Here is a 13,347-nt window from a genome sequence, read left to right on the forward strand (position 1 = left end):
TTGGTCAGCTGAAATCCACCTTCTTCACATGCAGACCTCAAATTGTCAACTAATTTCACAGCAGTGTCCTCAGTGCTGACTGATTTGAGGCAATCATCAACATAGAAATTGTTCCGAATAGTGTCAGCAACAGGGAGTCCATAAACATCCTCCGCTCTGTCAGCTGTAGCCTTCAAAACAAAGTTAGATATACTGGGTGAAGACACTGCTCCAAAGATATGAACTGTCATGCTTTATTCTTGTAGTTCTGTACTTAAATCGCCATTGGGCCACCACAGAAACCTCAGGAGATCATGCTGCTGGGGAGGAACCTTTACTTGATAGAACATGGCTTCGATATCAGCCATGAATGCCACAGGCTTCGCTCTAAATCTGGTCAGCACTCCAATCAGTGAATTTGTGACATCTGGCCCTTGAAGGAGCATATCATTCAGCGATGTCCCGTCATACTTGGCACTACAATCAAATACTACACGTATCTTCGTCGGTTTCTTTGGATGGTAAACACCATGGTGGGGTAAATACCACACCTTCCCTGTTTCTGTTGTCAACTTATTGTTGGGGATCTTATAGGCGTAGCCTTTCAAGATAAGGTTGTCCATGAATGTTGTGTAGTCCTGATGATATTGTTCGTTCTGACACATTTTCTTTTTCTGCCACTTTGCTCTTTTTTTCAGCTTGTTCTCTGTTATTGGAGAATGTTGCATTGGGATCTCTAAGGGGCAATGGTAACTCATAATGGCCATCAACTTGCTTCACGTTGGTCTTTGCAATCTCCATGAACTTCTCATCCTCTCTGGAGTAGCCTTGTTCACCCGGTACTGTTCCAATGTCACGCTCACTAAAGTCCATTTCAAACATCTTCAGAATGGCGTCTCGAGTACGATATTCTTGGACTGCATGGACTTCTTGGAAAATTGCATGATTGCAGGTAAGGGAGTTATCAGATCGGTTGTACTTAATATGGAGTGGTCCACTAACTGTCCATCCATGTTTATAGCGTACCGCAAAGGGGCCATTACCTTGTGATGGAATGACTTCCTGTGGCTGCAGGGCAAGAGGGCAGTTGCTTCCAATTAGCAACCCCTTTATCAAGATCAGGCTGGTACTCTGGTAGCTTGCTTGCCATATCACTAAGATGAGGGAATGTTAACAAAACATCGGGATTAGGTATCTGACTGTGACCAACTGGTATCTCTTCCTTAGTAAATGTCCTTGGTAATAAGACTGCATTTTCCTCAGTTATATCTGACATGATGAGATCCTCCACTGCTAAGGTTTCTACTGTACTAACGCCATGCATCGTTCGAAGCTTGAGCATTGATTTGGTAGACTTTGCTGCAAGTTCATGTTTCAGATCTTCTGTGATGAAGCAACCGGTACTGCCATTGTCCCACAGTGCATATGTCTTTACTGATTTCTCGTTGCCTCTCTGTTGCACAATAACAGGGATGATAGGTTGCAGCACCGTATCCATTGTGTCCGATTTTGTATGACTGCAAGATGTGTTAACAGAGTCAGCTGTGGCATGCGTTGTGCCATGCCCATCTGCCTTTGACATGATGCTACCTGTATCTGTTAATCCCTCCTGTCTATTCCGTACTGGACGAAAGTCGTCATCATCATGTAAAGCTGTTGGATGGCACTTGCCACACCGTTTACAGGTCCGCTTCTTCATACAACCTTTAACAGCATGGTTGTAACCATAGCAACCGTAACACATTTTATTGTCCCTCAGGTATGCTCGCTTATCTGTTAGAGACTTCTGCGCAAATTGTTTGCAGTCATCCATATCATGTTGCTCTTTGCAGAAGTAACAGGCAAGCCTTCTGCCTTTATTGTGACGATCTGTCGAATCTGGGTAGTTGCTACTTATCACAATACTGTTTGACTTGAGTTTGTGGACAGTCTGTTTATCCCTCTTGGCATCTTTGCCTTGCCTTCGTAAGTGGACCTCATTTTTAGACATTGCATCCTTACTGTAAACCGGCTCGTTTGCAGACTTGGATGCAAACTCAATGAACTGTACAATATCCTCAAAGGCAATAACAATATCCCTTTGAAGCCGAGCTTTAGTGACGTGATCTCGCCATTTATTCTGCAGATAGATTGGCAGCTTCAGAACAACAGCTTGCATGTTTGGAGCATGATTCAGCACATTCATGTGAGACATACTTTTCATGGCATGGAGGCATTTGATGAGGAAGTAGGAAAACTGCTTTAATCCATGAGAGTCATCATATTTGATCTCTGGCCAAGCAAGAACCTTGTTGACATAGGCTGTTGATACTGTGTAAGGATTTCCATATTCTGTGATCAACAAATCTCTGGCCTTTTGATAACCATCAGCAGAATTCATATACAGACAACCCGCTATCAAATCTTTAGGTTCTCCTTCCAGCTGTTGATCAAGATAATACAATCTATCTGTATTATTGGTAGTATGGGGAACGACGCGTGCATCAAAGGACATCATGAAAGTACTAAATGCCATGGGATCGCCTTTAAATGTTGGTACCTTTGGTTGTGGCAAAAGCATCGCTGTGGCCATCTGTTTATGCGTTTGAAGAATTAGTTCATTCTGTCTTTGCATAGATGGAGATTATTATGAGCAGGCATCGTGGCATCCTCAGGTGAGGCTAAGTGTGAAGGCTTAAAGTCTTTAACATTGGGATTCAGCTGCCGAGATGAAACATTTTGGTTAAAGCCACTTTCATATGGAATATTCCCTCGTGGTCTACCATTACCTGGATTATCAAGCATGGAAGAATGAACATTGGGGACAGTAGCATTACGAGGCATATTAACTTCAACGCCAAAGCTATCTGGTACCTCATGTACACGGGGTTTAACATCAAATACATCTGAAATTCCAAGGACACTAGGTTTTGCATAAAATTCACCTGGAATTCCAGAAACATTGGGTTTAACATCAGAAATTGGCTCAGGGATGTATCTGTGCCTCAGGGTTGCATCTTCTACATCAGCATATGCCCTTTCTCTTGCTTGCATTTTGGTAATTTCAATGTCAAGCTTAAGTTCCTGAACTTTCTTAGATTGTTCTAGCAAAGATTTCTCAGCATAAAGTTCTGCTAACCTTGCCCGTTCCTTTGCATAAGCAGATCTAGTTGAACGCATGGAGTTCCGAGATGACTGCGAGTTCCTGTGGGATCCATTGTCTCCGATGTCCATCAGTTGATTCTCCACCCGTTTCATCCATTGTTCTACCTCATTTCGGAAATGCAAGATTGAAATTTCTTTATCTTCATGTCGCTTATTCTCAACATCTCTTGTCTGCTGTGAAACAATCTCATCATAATATGAAGTGAAACATTTTTCATACTGTTGGCACAAATCAGTAAAGTCAACATAACTAAATTTCACCAAGTGTAAACTTTCACTAGTACTACTTAACATTAGCCTATAAAGTTCATTTCTCTTCCTTGTGATGGCTCCAAGTACACCTGCTTGTCTATTCTTTAACATTCGTATTCGCTCAGCTTGTCCCTTTTCAGTTTGTGTCCTAGTACGAACTGACCTTGTATTTCCAGCATCAACACCTGACCCCAGTTGCTGTTCACTATCAGGAAACTGCTGGCCTGGTGTTGTATCAGATGTGCTTCTCGTCTCTGTTGCTTCACTGTTACTTTCTGTCAAAGGGTGTCCCTCCGTTTCTGTTACAGGCTGTTCCTCCGTTTCTGTTACAGGCTGTTCCTCCGTTTCTGTTACAGGCTGTTCCTCCGTTTCTGTAACTGTCTGGTCATCTGTTTCTGCAACACTATACTCAGCCAAGTATCTGGATAAAGAATCCTGAGAAGCCATATTACATTCAGCACATAACAGTCAACAGTGTTCCAAGTGTGCTGTCAGTTTCCAGTTAAACACACACAAACTATCTAGTATTGAGAGCCTCCAGTATTCTTCATATGTATGAAGATTTTCTCTGAACTAATGTTGTGGCAAGAAACACATTAGTCTGATACACTCTCACCAAAGTTTATTTCCGTTTTCGTTATGTCTATCGTTGTTGTAGCTTTGCATTAAGTACATACGTTGTATCGTTGTATACAAACAGTTGACGAGAGGTTCAGAGAAACTATAAAGGAGAAACAAAATACGTGTTTAGTATACAATCCAAACCTGAACCTAATAAAGTGTACAAATATTCAAAATCCATATTTTCTAAATAAGCATTAATTGAATCAAATGTATTTTCTCTTAACTCGTTTTGGACATAGAAGCAACATAAATTCAAGAAATAACTCACATCTGTGTTCTGCCATAACTCAATGTGTGCTGCTGTCAACATGGAGGCCTTCTGTCTGACTGAGCCCATGTGCTTCTGATCATGTGATCAGATTGCCAGGATGTGAATTATGTTTTAAATTTGCAAAAGTTTAGGCAGCAACCTGGCTTTGAACTTGCAACCTGTGTGTTCATGAATATTAGCATAAGCGGTTCCAGTGAACAATCCTTTACACCACAAGCACTTGTACAGATGTGTTGACAATTTTAAAATATTAAAGTTAACTTTTACTTTAAATTAAATAAATTAAATTGAGAGGCTAAACTTAGTGTTCTGCACGTACAGAGTATGTGGGGATTTTTTTAATTGGAGATTTAATAATGGAGGTGACCCAGGTTGATTTGTTTGTGTTGATGTTGTGTTGGAAGCTTGAATTTGATATGTTAGTTTTGATGAGTTTTTTTATTTCTGATTTGGATGTGTGGAAATTGAGATTTGGTGATATATGGGATGTGGCGAGTTTGGCTGCGGTGTCTGCGGTGTCGTTTCCTGTGATGTTTGAGTGGCTGGGTATCCAAGTGAATGTGATATTTTTGTTTGAGCGTGCGAGCGAGTCTGTTTGGATTACTATATTGTGTATGAGGTCTGGACGAGATTTAGAGTGCATGTTGTGAAGTTGTTTGATAGAATTGAGTGAATCAGTTAAGATGAGGAAGTTTGTTTGGGGGAGGGTGGGTATTAGGTGAAGTGCAGTGAGGATGGCAGTGAGTTCAGCAGTGTTTATTGTGGTGTGGTTGGTATAGTGGAAATGAGTTGTGATGGGAGGGGTTTGTTGAACATGTATGCCTAGGCCTGTGGTTTTGTTTGTGTTGATTGATGCATCTGTATATATGTGAGTGTGGGTGGGGTAGTTTGTATTTATGTAGTTTTTTTGTGATATTAGTTATGTTGGTTTGATGGGTGTCTTTGGGTAGTTGTTTGAGGATTGTGTCAAGGGACATGTCTGTGGTGGGTGGGGGTTTGTCGTGAATGTAGCTTGTAATGGGAGGTGTGTGTTGAATGGTGTTTAGCTGTTGTGCATGTAGCAGACTGTATAAGTGAGTAAGGCATGATGCTTTAAATGGGTTTGATTTGAACTTTTTAAGTGTAGATTTCTTAATGTTTTTATATTTGTTTGTGATTAGTTTAAATATTGGGTTGTGTTGGGCCCCAGCCCAGTAAGTGAGTGTGGTTTGGTTTATTCTTTGTGTGATTGAAGAGGTGCCTGTGAGTAGAAGTAATGTGTTAAGAGAGGTACCACTCCTCGCGCCGAGAGCTAATTTGAGGGCTTTAAATTGAATGGAATTAAGTTTTTGAAGATTATGGGAGGTGAGGTTGTGGAGAATCGGGGCGGCGTAGTCCAATCTCGATAATATGAGAGTTTTATATATGTTGATGAGGGTATGTTTGTCGGCACCCCAGTTTGTGCCGCTGATGGCTCTCATTAAGTTTAGATCTTTTTGACATGAATTGACCAAGTTATTAATATGGGGTGTCCATGTCAGATGGCGGTCGAAAGTTACTCCTAGAAATTTGGCTTCTTTTTTTAATTCAATTTCTTGGTTATTTAGGTGGAGTTTGGGGGTATAATTTTGCATATACTGTGTTTTGAATAATATGCCCACGGTTTTTTTAACGTTGATGTGAAACCCCCAATTTTGGGCCCAGTTTTGAATGGAGTTTAGCATTTTTTGAATTTTGAGTGATGCCTGTTTAACTGAGGTGGAGGAGGTCCAAAATGAAATATCGTCTGCAAATTTGGCAGTTGTGATTTCTGGCCATTTATCTGGAAAAATGTCATTAATCATGAAGTTGAATAAAGTTGGGGATAATATGCTCCCCTGGGGGGTTCCATTTTCTAGGGGGTATGGGTCCGAGATGGTGTTGTGAGATTTGATTGTTATTTGTCTGTCGTTTAGGAAAGAGTGAATGAAATTTAAAATTCGACCGTGTATGGCATGTTTTTGAAGTTTTTGTAGTAGGCCGTTGTGCCAAACCATGTCGAATGCCTTACTGAAATCAATAAAAATGGCCATAGTGTATTGTTTCTGAGCTTGTGCTACTTTGATATCTTGTTCTAAATGTAGAATGTGGTCTAAAGTTTGTCGATTTGGAGTAAAGTCGCTCTGGTCCTCCTTAAGTAAGTTGTTTGTTAAAATAAGGTGTTTGAGCCTGTTGTTTACAATTGTCTCTAGGGTTTTACAGAGGTGGGAGGTAAGAGAGATGGGGCGGTATGAGTCAGGCTCGCTGTTGGGTTTCCCTGGTTTGAGGATTGGTACCACTCTGGCTGTTTTCCTAGTGTTGGGGATAGTTCCTGTGGTCCAGATATGGTTAAAGAGGGTAAGTGTGAGGTTATGCATGTTGGGGGGTAGTTTATTTAGTATTGTGTATGTAATGGTATCTGGACCTGGGGCTGAGGCTGATTGTTTGTTTTTTAGTGCGGATTTGAGTTCATGTATGTTGATAATTTTATTTATGGGTTGGTCAGTGTGAGGAGGTTGTGGGGTGTAGGGGTGGTGGTTTTTGATAGTGTTTTGGAAGGTGGGTGAGTAGTTGGTGGAGCTGCTTGTAGTCGAGAATTGGGCAGCAAATGCATTTGCTTTATCTTTGTTTGTGGTTAGGTCTTTAAAGTTGGGTGAAATGGGTTTTTTAGAAATGCCCTTTATGGCTTTAAATTTATTCCACATGGTCCTGGGATTTCGATGCGATTGCCTGAGGGTAGAACAGAATTTCCTCCAATGGGTGATTTTTGCTGCCTTGATAATTTGTTTAGTTTTGTTACGTAGTTGTTTAGCTAAATGTAATTTGGAACGGTCCCTTTTTGATTGATTAAGGGCCTTTTTTCTAGCCTTTCTGGCATTTATAATTTCATGGCTCCACCACGGGACTGTTTTTTGTGCGGGGTTAAACCGAAAAGTGGGAATGCATTTATCTGTGATATTTAGGATAGTGTTTGTAAGATTACTGTTAAATGTGTTTATATCGGGGCTGTAGATGGATGAGGTGTTTACTTGGTTGCATAGTATTGTGAATTTTTCCAATCTGCTTTATTAATGTTGTATCTAGTTTCTGTGGGTGTGGGTGGAGGAGTGGTGGTTGGTGAGGTGGGGATGTGTGAAGTTATAGTGATTTTAATGGGGCAGTGGTCGCTGCCCCAGGTGTCGATGTGTACCTCCCATATGCAAGCTTGTGTTAGTTTGGGTGTGGTGAAGGTGAGGTCTATGGCTGTGGGTGAGAGGAGGTGGGAAAGAGGGTAACGGGTGGGCTGGTTGTCATTAAGTGAAGTGAGGTTGTGTTGGCCTAGCCAGTCGGCGAGGCGGGTTCCGTTAATATCTGTGTGGGGTCTTGTGCCCCACAGTGGGTGATGTGCATTGAAGTCTCCGAGTAAAATGGTATTGGGGGCTATGAATGTGGAGAGAATTGCCAAATCTTGGGGAGTGATTTTGATATTAGGCCTTCTGTAGACATTAATAATGGTGATTTCTTTGTCGTTTAGTTTAGTGTTTATAGCCAGGACTTCGAGGTTGGTAACAGGAATTTGCAAAATGGTATAATTAAACTTTTCTGCAATGTAAATGCCCACACACACACACACACACACACACCCCCGCCAGGGGGGCCTGGGTGATTAGGTGGCCGAGGTCTATCCTTCCGAATGAAATTGTAGCCTGGTATTTTGAAGGCGTTTTTGGGTGATAATCTGGTTTCTTGGAGAGCTATAACATCGGGGGAAATTTTGTTATGGGCTATGAGTGCCTTAAGCTCATGCCCATGAACTCGGAGACTATTACAATTCCACTGAATGAGTGCCATGGTAACTGTAATTTGAAATAAAATTTGAATAAATACCATGGTGTGGGGCATGAATTTGGAAAAAAGGGGATTTAGTGCTTTAGTAGAGGTTGTTGGTGTTTAAAAGGTGTTTTGATGGCAATAAGGAGACTGGCTAGGCTTTTTATGGTACAGTTTGGCTTTGTGGGCGAGAGTGTGTAGTTTTTGCTGTGGGTTTGTCCATGAGTGTGGCTGCGGTGATGAATTCCACTATTATCTTGATTTTGGTTTTGTGGTGTGAGTGTTAGTGTGGTGTGAGGGCTGGTGGTGGGTTTGGGGGTGGGGGCTGGGTGTGTTTGGACAGTGGGGAGGGAGGTTGGTGATTTGTGTTTGGATGTGGGGAGTTTGTGTTGGGGAGGGTTGGGGAGGGGGCGCAGTTTTAGGGCGTGTTTGTTTGGGGGCAGTTGGGATGGGTGTGGGGAGGAGGGTTGTTTTGAGGGTTTTGTGGATTGGGGTGGGCGGGTTTGGGTGGGTTGGTGGGCGGTAGGTTTTGCGAGTTGGGGGGCGGTGTTTGTTGGGTTTAGGTGGGGAGGGGTGAATAGAATGACGAGTTGGGGAGGAGGAGGTGTAGGGGAAGATGATGATGCTGAGAGGATGGAGTTGTATGCGAGTATTGGGCGTGCTGGTTTGGGCAGGTCGGTGTTTTTAATGTGTTTGTTGAGCCTGAGTATGTGCTTTTGTTTAATGGGACATGTAGCGGTGTGGCCGGGTGTGTTGCAGTGAATGCAATATTTTTGTTGGCGACATTCATCTAGTGTATGAGTGTCCGACCCGCATTTTGGGCATAACATGGGGAGTTCTGCATGAATCTGAGATGTGTGAATATGAAAAGCAGTATTTACATTGTTGTGGGTTTTTCGTGTTGGGTGAACTTTGTAAGAGAGGCGCCAAATATAATGTGGGTGGGAAGAGTGGTGGTTTCGAATGTAAGAAAGGTTGTTTGTGTGTTAGGGTTATAGGTGGTGGGTTGTCTGTTGTTGATGGCTCTGAAGTTGGTGATTTTTGGTTGGTTGGGGATGGTGTTTGCGATGTCAATGTATTGTTTGATGTCTGTTTCCGTTTCTCTTGTGTCTATGTAGATGACTCCTTGTATAGATGTTTGCCAGCGTGGATATTGCCAATTTATCTGTTTGCCGTCAATCAGGGTGTGTTTAAGTGTGTGTTTTAGTGCTTGTTGGTCAGTGAATGTGATTTTAAAGCCCCAGCCACAATTGTTTATGTTTAGTATCTGTATTGTATGTTGTGCTGTTTGAGGCAAAGGGCGAATTTGTTAATAGAGTATGTGTGATTGAGCGGAGTGTGTGTGTTGGTGGCGAAGGCTAATAGTATGAGCTTGGGTTCTTGGGCTTGGGGTGGGGGTGGCTTGGTCGCATGGTTTTTGTTAGATTGTGTGTGTTTTCAGAGGGGAGAGATGTGTAGGGCTTAGTGGATTTGGTTTTGGGGCTTGAGGGTTGTGGCGCTGGGGTGGTGGTTTTGGATGGTTGTTGAGTTTGAGAAGGGAATCAATATCGACACAGAAATTGATGGGGATAGGGTCGATTTGGTTTGGGAGGTGAGGGTGGGAAGTCTTTGGTGGGAGTAGAGAAAAAGCGAGGCCGAGGGGCTGGGGAGGCCATGGTGAAATGAGGGGGCGGGGAGGGAAAGTGGGCTGGGGTAAAATATACAATACACAAATGATAATACAAACAAATTTAAGAAAGAGAGCATATATACAAAATGAAATGAAAGAAAAGGTATGATATAGTAGCGAGCTACAGTTCGAATGATTTTTTTGAGTCAATGATGGTCAGTATAGCACAAGTAACACTTGCGTGTATTCCAGACCCCGGGGGGCCACGGTGCGGCGACCAGCAGGGAGAGTTGGGTTGATTTGTGGTCAGTGGCTGGTGTCGGTAGAGAGGAGGAGGATAGATAGGGCGAAGCCAGCTTTGTGGTGTGAGTTTGGGATGGCGATCGGTGCGAGGCGTCAGATAAGTCCAGCTCCAAGCGCAGATCAAGAACGAACGATGGGAAGATACATGATGCGATGATTTGGAGTTTAACGTCGGCTTTTGGCTGAGCCAATGTCGCCGACGGGGTAGGTGGTAGGTAAGATAATAATAAATAGGTTTAAAATAGGGAGTAAAGCACCATACCCAAAAAAATATAAATGATGGGGCATTAACCTAAGTGGGAATTTGGAATGAAAAACTTTAAAAACACGAGAAAAAATAAATAAAAAGCCGATGTTAAGGAGGGAATGGGAGAGAAAAAGAAAAAGCAATATAATTGAATTTATTAGTGGTAAGAGATAGGATTATAGCTGAGTAGTAGTGGTAGTGAAAATGTTGGACCTATGGAGTTGGGGTAGTGAGGGGGAGGAGATGAAAAGGAAGTATAGCATAGTGGGGCATGTATAAGACTGCAGGTAAGCTGCATAATTAGTATAGGGGGATTTAATAAAGAAAGAAAAATGGGTTAAGTTGGTGGGGGTGGGGATTGGGGGTGAGGGAGCCAAGAAGGCTGTGGGTGACGGGCCGAGGCTGTAAAATGAAGGTTGGAGGTAAGCTGGCTTGGGTGGATGGCATTGACCTTACGTAAGAGAGGTTGGGCTGGTTTGTTTATGTTTTAGTGGGCTGTGATTGGCTAGGGATGGGCCGGACCTCGCAGCAGATTTAGAAGCACTATTGATGAATGAAATTGACCCCAGGTCTAAATGTGTAGGCTTGTGCTGGTGATAAGTGATAGTATGATTGAATTAAATTTTGACGCCTGGTCTAAAATATATAGGCTGGAAGTGAGTGGAAAAAGAGAGGGTTTGTTCGGGAGGTCCTAAATTTTTTGGAGTAAGTTGGAGTTTACAAGGAAGGTGGCTATGGCTTGGAATATATTGGGCGGGTTGTTGGGGGTTGAGAAGGAGGTGGATGTTATTGTGGTATTTGGTGGGAATGTTGTTATGTAATTGCTTAATGTTTGTTTGTTGCAGCTGGCAGTGTGTGAATATGTGGTTTATGTCTTCTTGTGTGTTGCAGTGAGTGCATAATCCGTCCAGGATGTCTGTTTTGTTTATACAGTGTGTAGTTTAAGTTAGTGATGCCTGTGATTAATTAGTCTGGTAATTGCCCTGTGTCAATGATTTTTGATGTTGGAATATGTGGGAATTTTTCTTATTGGGGATTTGATAATGGATGTGGACCCAGGTTGATTTGTTTGTGTTGATGTTGTGTTGAAAGTTGGTATTTGATATGTTTGTTTTAATGAGTTGTTTTATTTCTGCCTTGGAAGTGTGGAAGTTGAGGTTTGGTGATGTATGGGATGTGGCGAGTTTAGCTGCTGTATCGGCGATGACATTTCCTGTGATGTTTGAGTGACTGGGTATCCATGTGAATGTGATATTTTTGTTTGAGCCGCATGTGAGTGAGTCGGTTTGAATAATTATATTGTGTATGAGGTCTGGGCTGATTTAGAATGCATGTTGTGGAAGTTGTTTGATAGAGTTGAGTGAATCGGATAGAATAAGGAAGTTTGTTTGGGGAGGGAGGGTATTAGGTGTAATGCAGAGAGAATGGCAGTGAGTTCGGCAGTGTTTATTGTGGTGTAGTTGGTATAATGAAAATTTGTTGTGATGGGAGGGGTTTGTTGAACGTGTATGCCTAGGCCTGTGGGTTTGTTAGTGCTGACTGATGCATCTGTATATATATGAGTGTGTTTGGGGTAGTTTGTATTTAAGTAGTTGTTTATGATATTAGTTAAGGTGGATTGTGGGGTGTTTTTAGGTAGTTGTTTGAGGATTGTGTCAAGGGAGATGTCTGTGATGGGTGGGGGTTTGTAAGTGAATGTAGCTTGTAATGGGAGGTGTGTGTTGTATGGTGTTTAGTTGTTGTGCATGTAACAGACTGAATAGGTGGGTAAGGCATGATGCTTTGAGTGGGTTTGATTTGAATTTTTTAAGTGTAGATTTTTTGATGTTTTTATATTTGTTTGTGATTAATTTGAATATGGGGTTGTGTTGGGCCCCAGCCCAGTAGAAGTGAGTGTGGTTTGGCTAATTCTTTGTGTGATTGAAGAGGTGCCTGTAAGAAGAAGTAGTGTGTTCAGAGAGGTATCCTCCCTCGCCAAGGGCTAGTTTAAGGGCTTTATATTGGATAGAATTAAGTTTTTTGAAGGTTATGGGAGAGGAGGTTATGGAGAACCGTCTTAGCGTAGTCCAATCTCGATAATATGAGAGTTTTATAAATATTAATGAGGGTATGTTTGTCGGCACCCCAGTTTGTGCAGCTGATGGCTCGTGATTAGGTTTAGATCTTTTGACATGAATTGACCAAGTTATTAACGTGGGGTGTCCATGTCAAGTGGTGGTCAAAAGTTACTCCTAGAAATTTTGCTTCTTTTTGAATTCAATTTCCTGGTTGTTTAAGAGTAGTTTGGGGGTATAATTTTGCATATGCTGAGTTTTGAATAATATGCCCACGGTTTTAACGTTAATGAGGAACACCCATTTTGGGCCCAGATTTGAATGGAGTTTAGCATTTTTGAATTTTGAGTGATGCTTGTTTAACTGAGGTTGAGGAAGTCCAAAATGAAATATCATCTGAATTTGGCTGTAGTGATTTCAGGCCATTTATTAGGAAAAAAATGTCATTAATCATAAAAGTTGAATAAAGTTAGGGGATAATATGCTCCCTGGGGGTTCCATTTTCTAGAGGGTATGGATCCGAGGTGGTGTTGTGAGATTTGATTGTTATTTGTTCGGTCGTTTAGAAAAAGAGTGAATGAAATTTAGTATTCGACCGTGAATGGCATGATTTTGAAGTTTTTGAAGAAGGCCGTTATGCCAAACCATGTCGAATGCCTTGCTGAAGTCAATGAAAATGGCCATGGTGTATTGTTTCTGTGCTTGTGCTACTTTGATATCTTGTTCTAAATGTAGAATGTGGTCTAAAGTTTGTCGATTTGGAGTAAAGCCGCCTGGTCCTCCTTAAGTAGGTTGTTGGTTAAAATGAGGTGTTTGAGCCTGTTGTTTATAATTGTTCAAGGGTTTTACAGAGGTGGGAGGTAAGTGAGATGGGGCTGTATGAAGTCAGGCTCGTTATTGGGTTTCCTGGTTTGAGGATTGGTACCACTCTGGCTGATTTTCCAGTCCCAGTGTTGGGATAGTTCCTGAGGTCCAGATATGGTTGAAGAGTGTATGTGTGTGATGTTAAGCATGTTGGGAGGTAATTTGTTTAATATTGTGTATGTGATGGTATCTG

At 42.0% G+C, this 13,347-nt stretch overlaps 1 protein-coding gene across 1 annotated transcript; it reads right to left on the minus strand.

The window, feature by feature from the left end:
• Positions 1-1,018: 1,018 nt before the first annotated feature.
• On the minus strand, positions 1,019-2,473 carry LOC124269575. Its single transcript, XM_046704598.1, has one exon. It carries the CDS (start codon positions 2,471-2,473, stop codon positions 1,019-1,021), a length of 1,455 nt encoding a protein of 484 aa, XP_046560554.1.
• Between the last annotated feature and the right edge of the window lie 10,874 nt (positions 2,474-13,347).

This window comes from Haliotis rubra, unplaced genomic scaffold (genome assembly GCF_003918875.1).
Source record: "Haliotis rubra isolate DU_JTF1 unplaced genomic scaffold, ASM391887v1 Scf1457, whole genome shotgun sequence".
Taxonomy (NCBI): Eukaryota; Metazoa; Mollusca; class Gastropoda; order Lepetellida; family Haliotidae; genus Haliotis; species Haliotis rubra.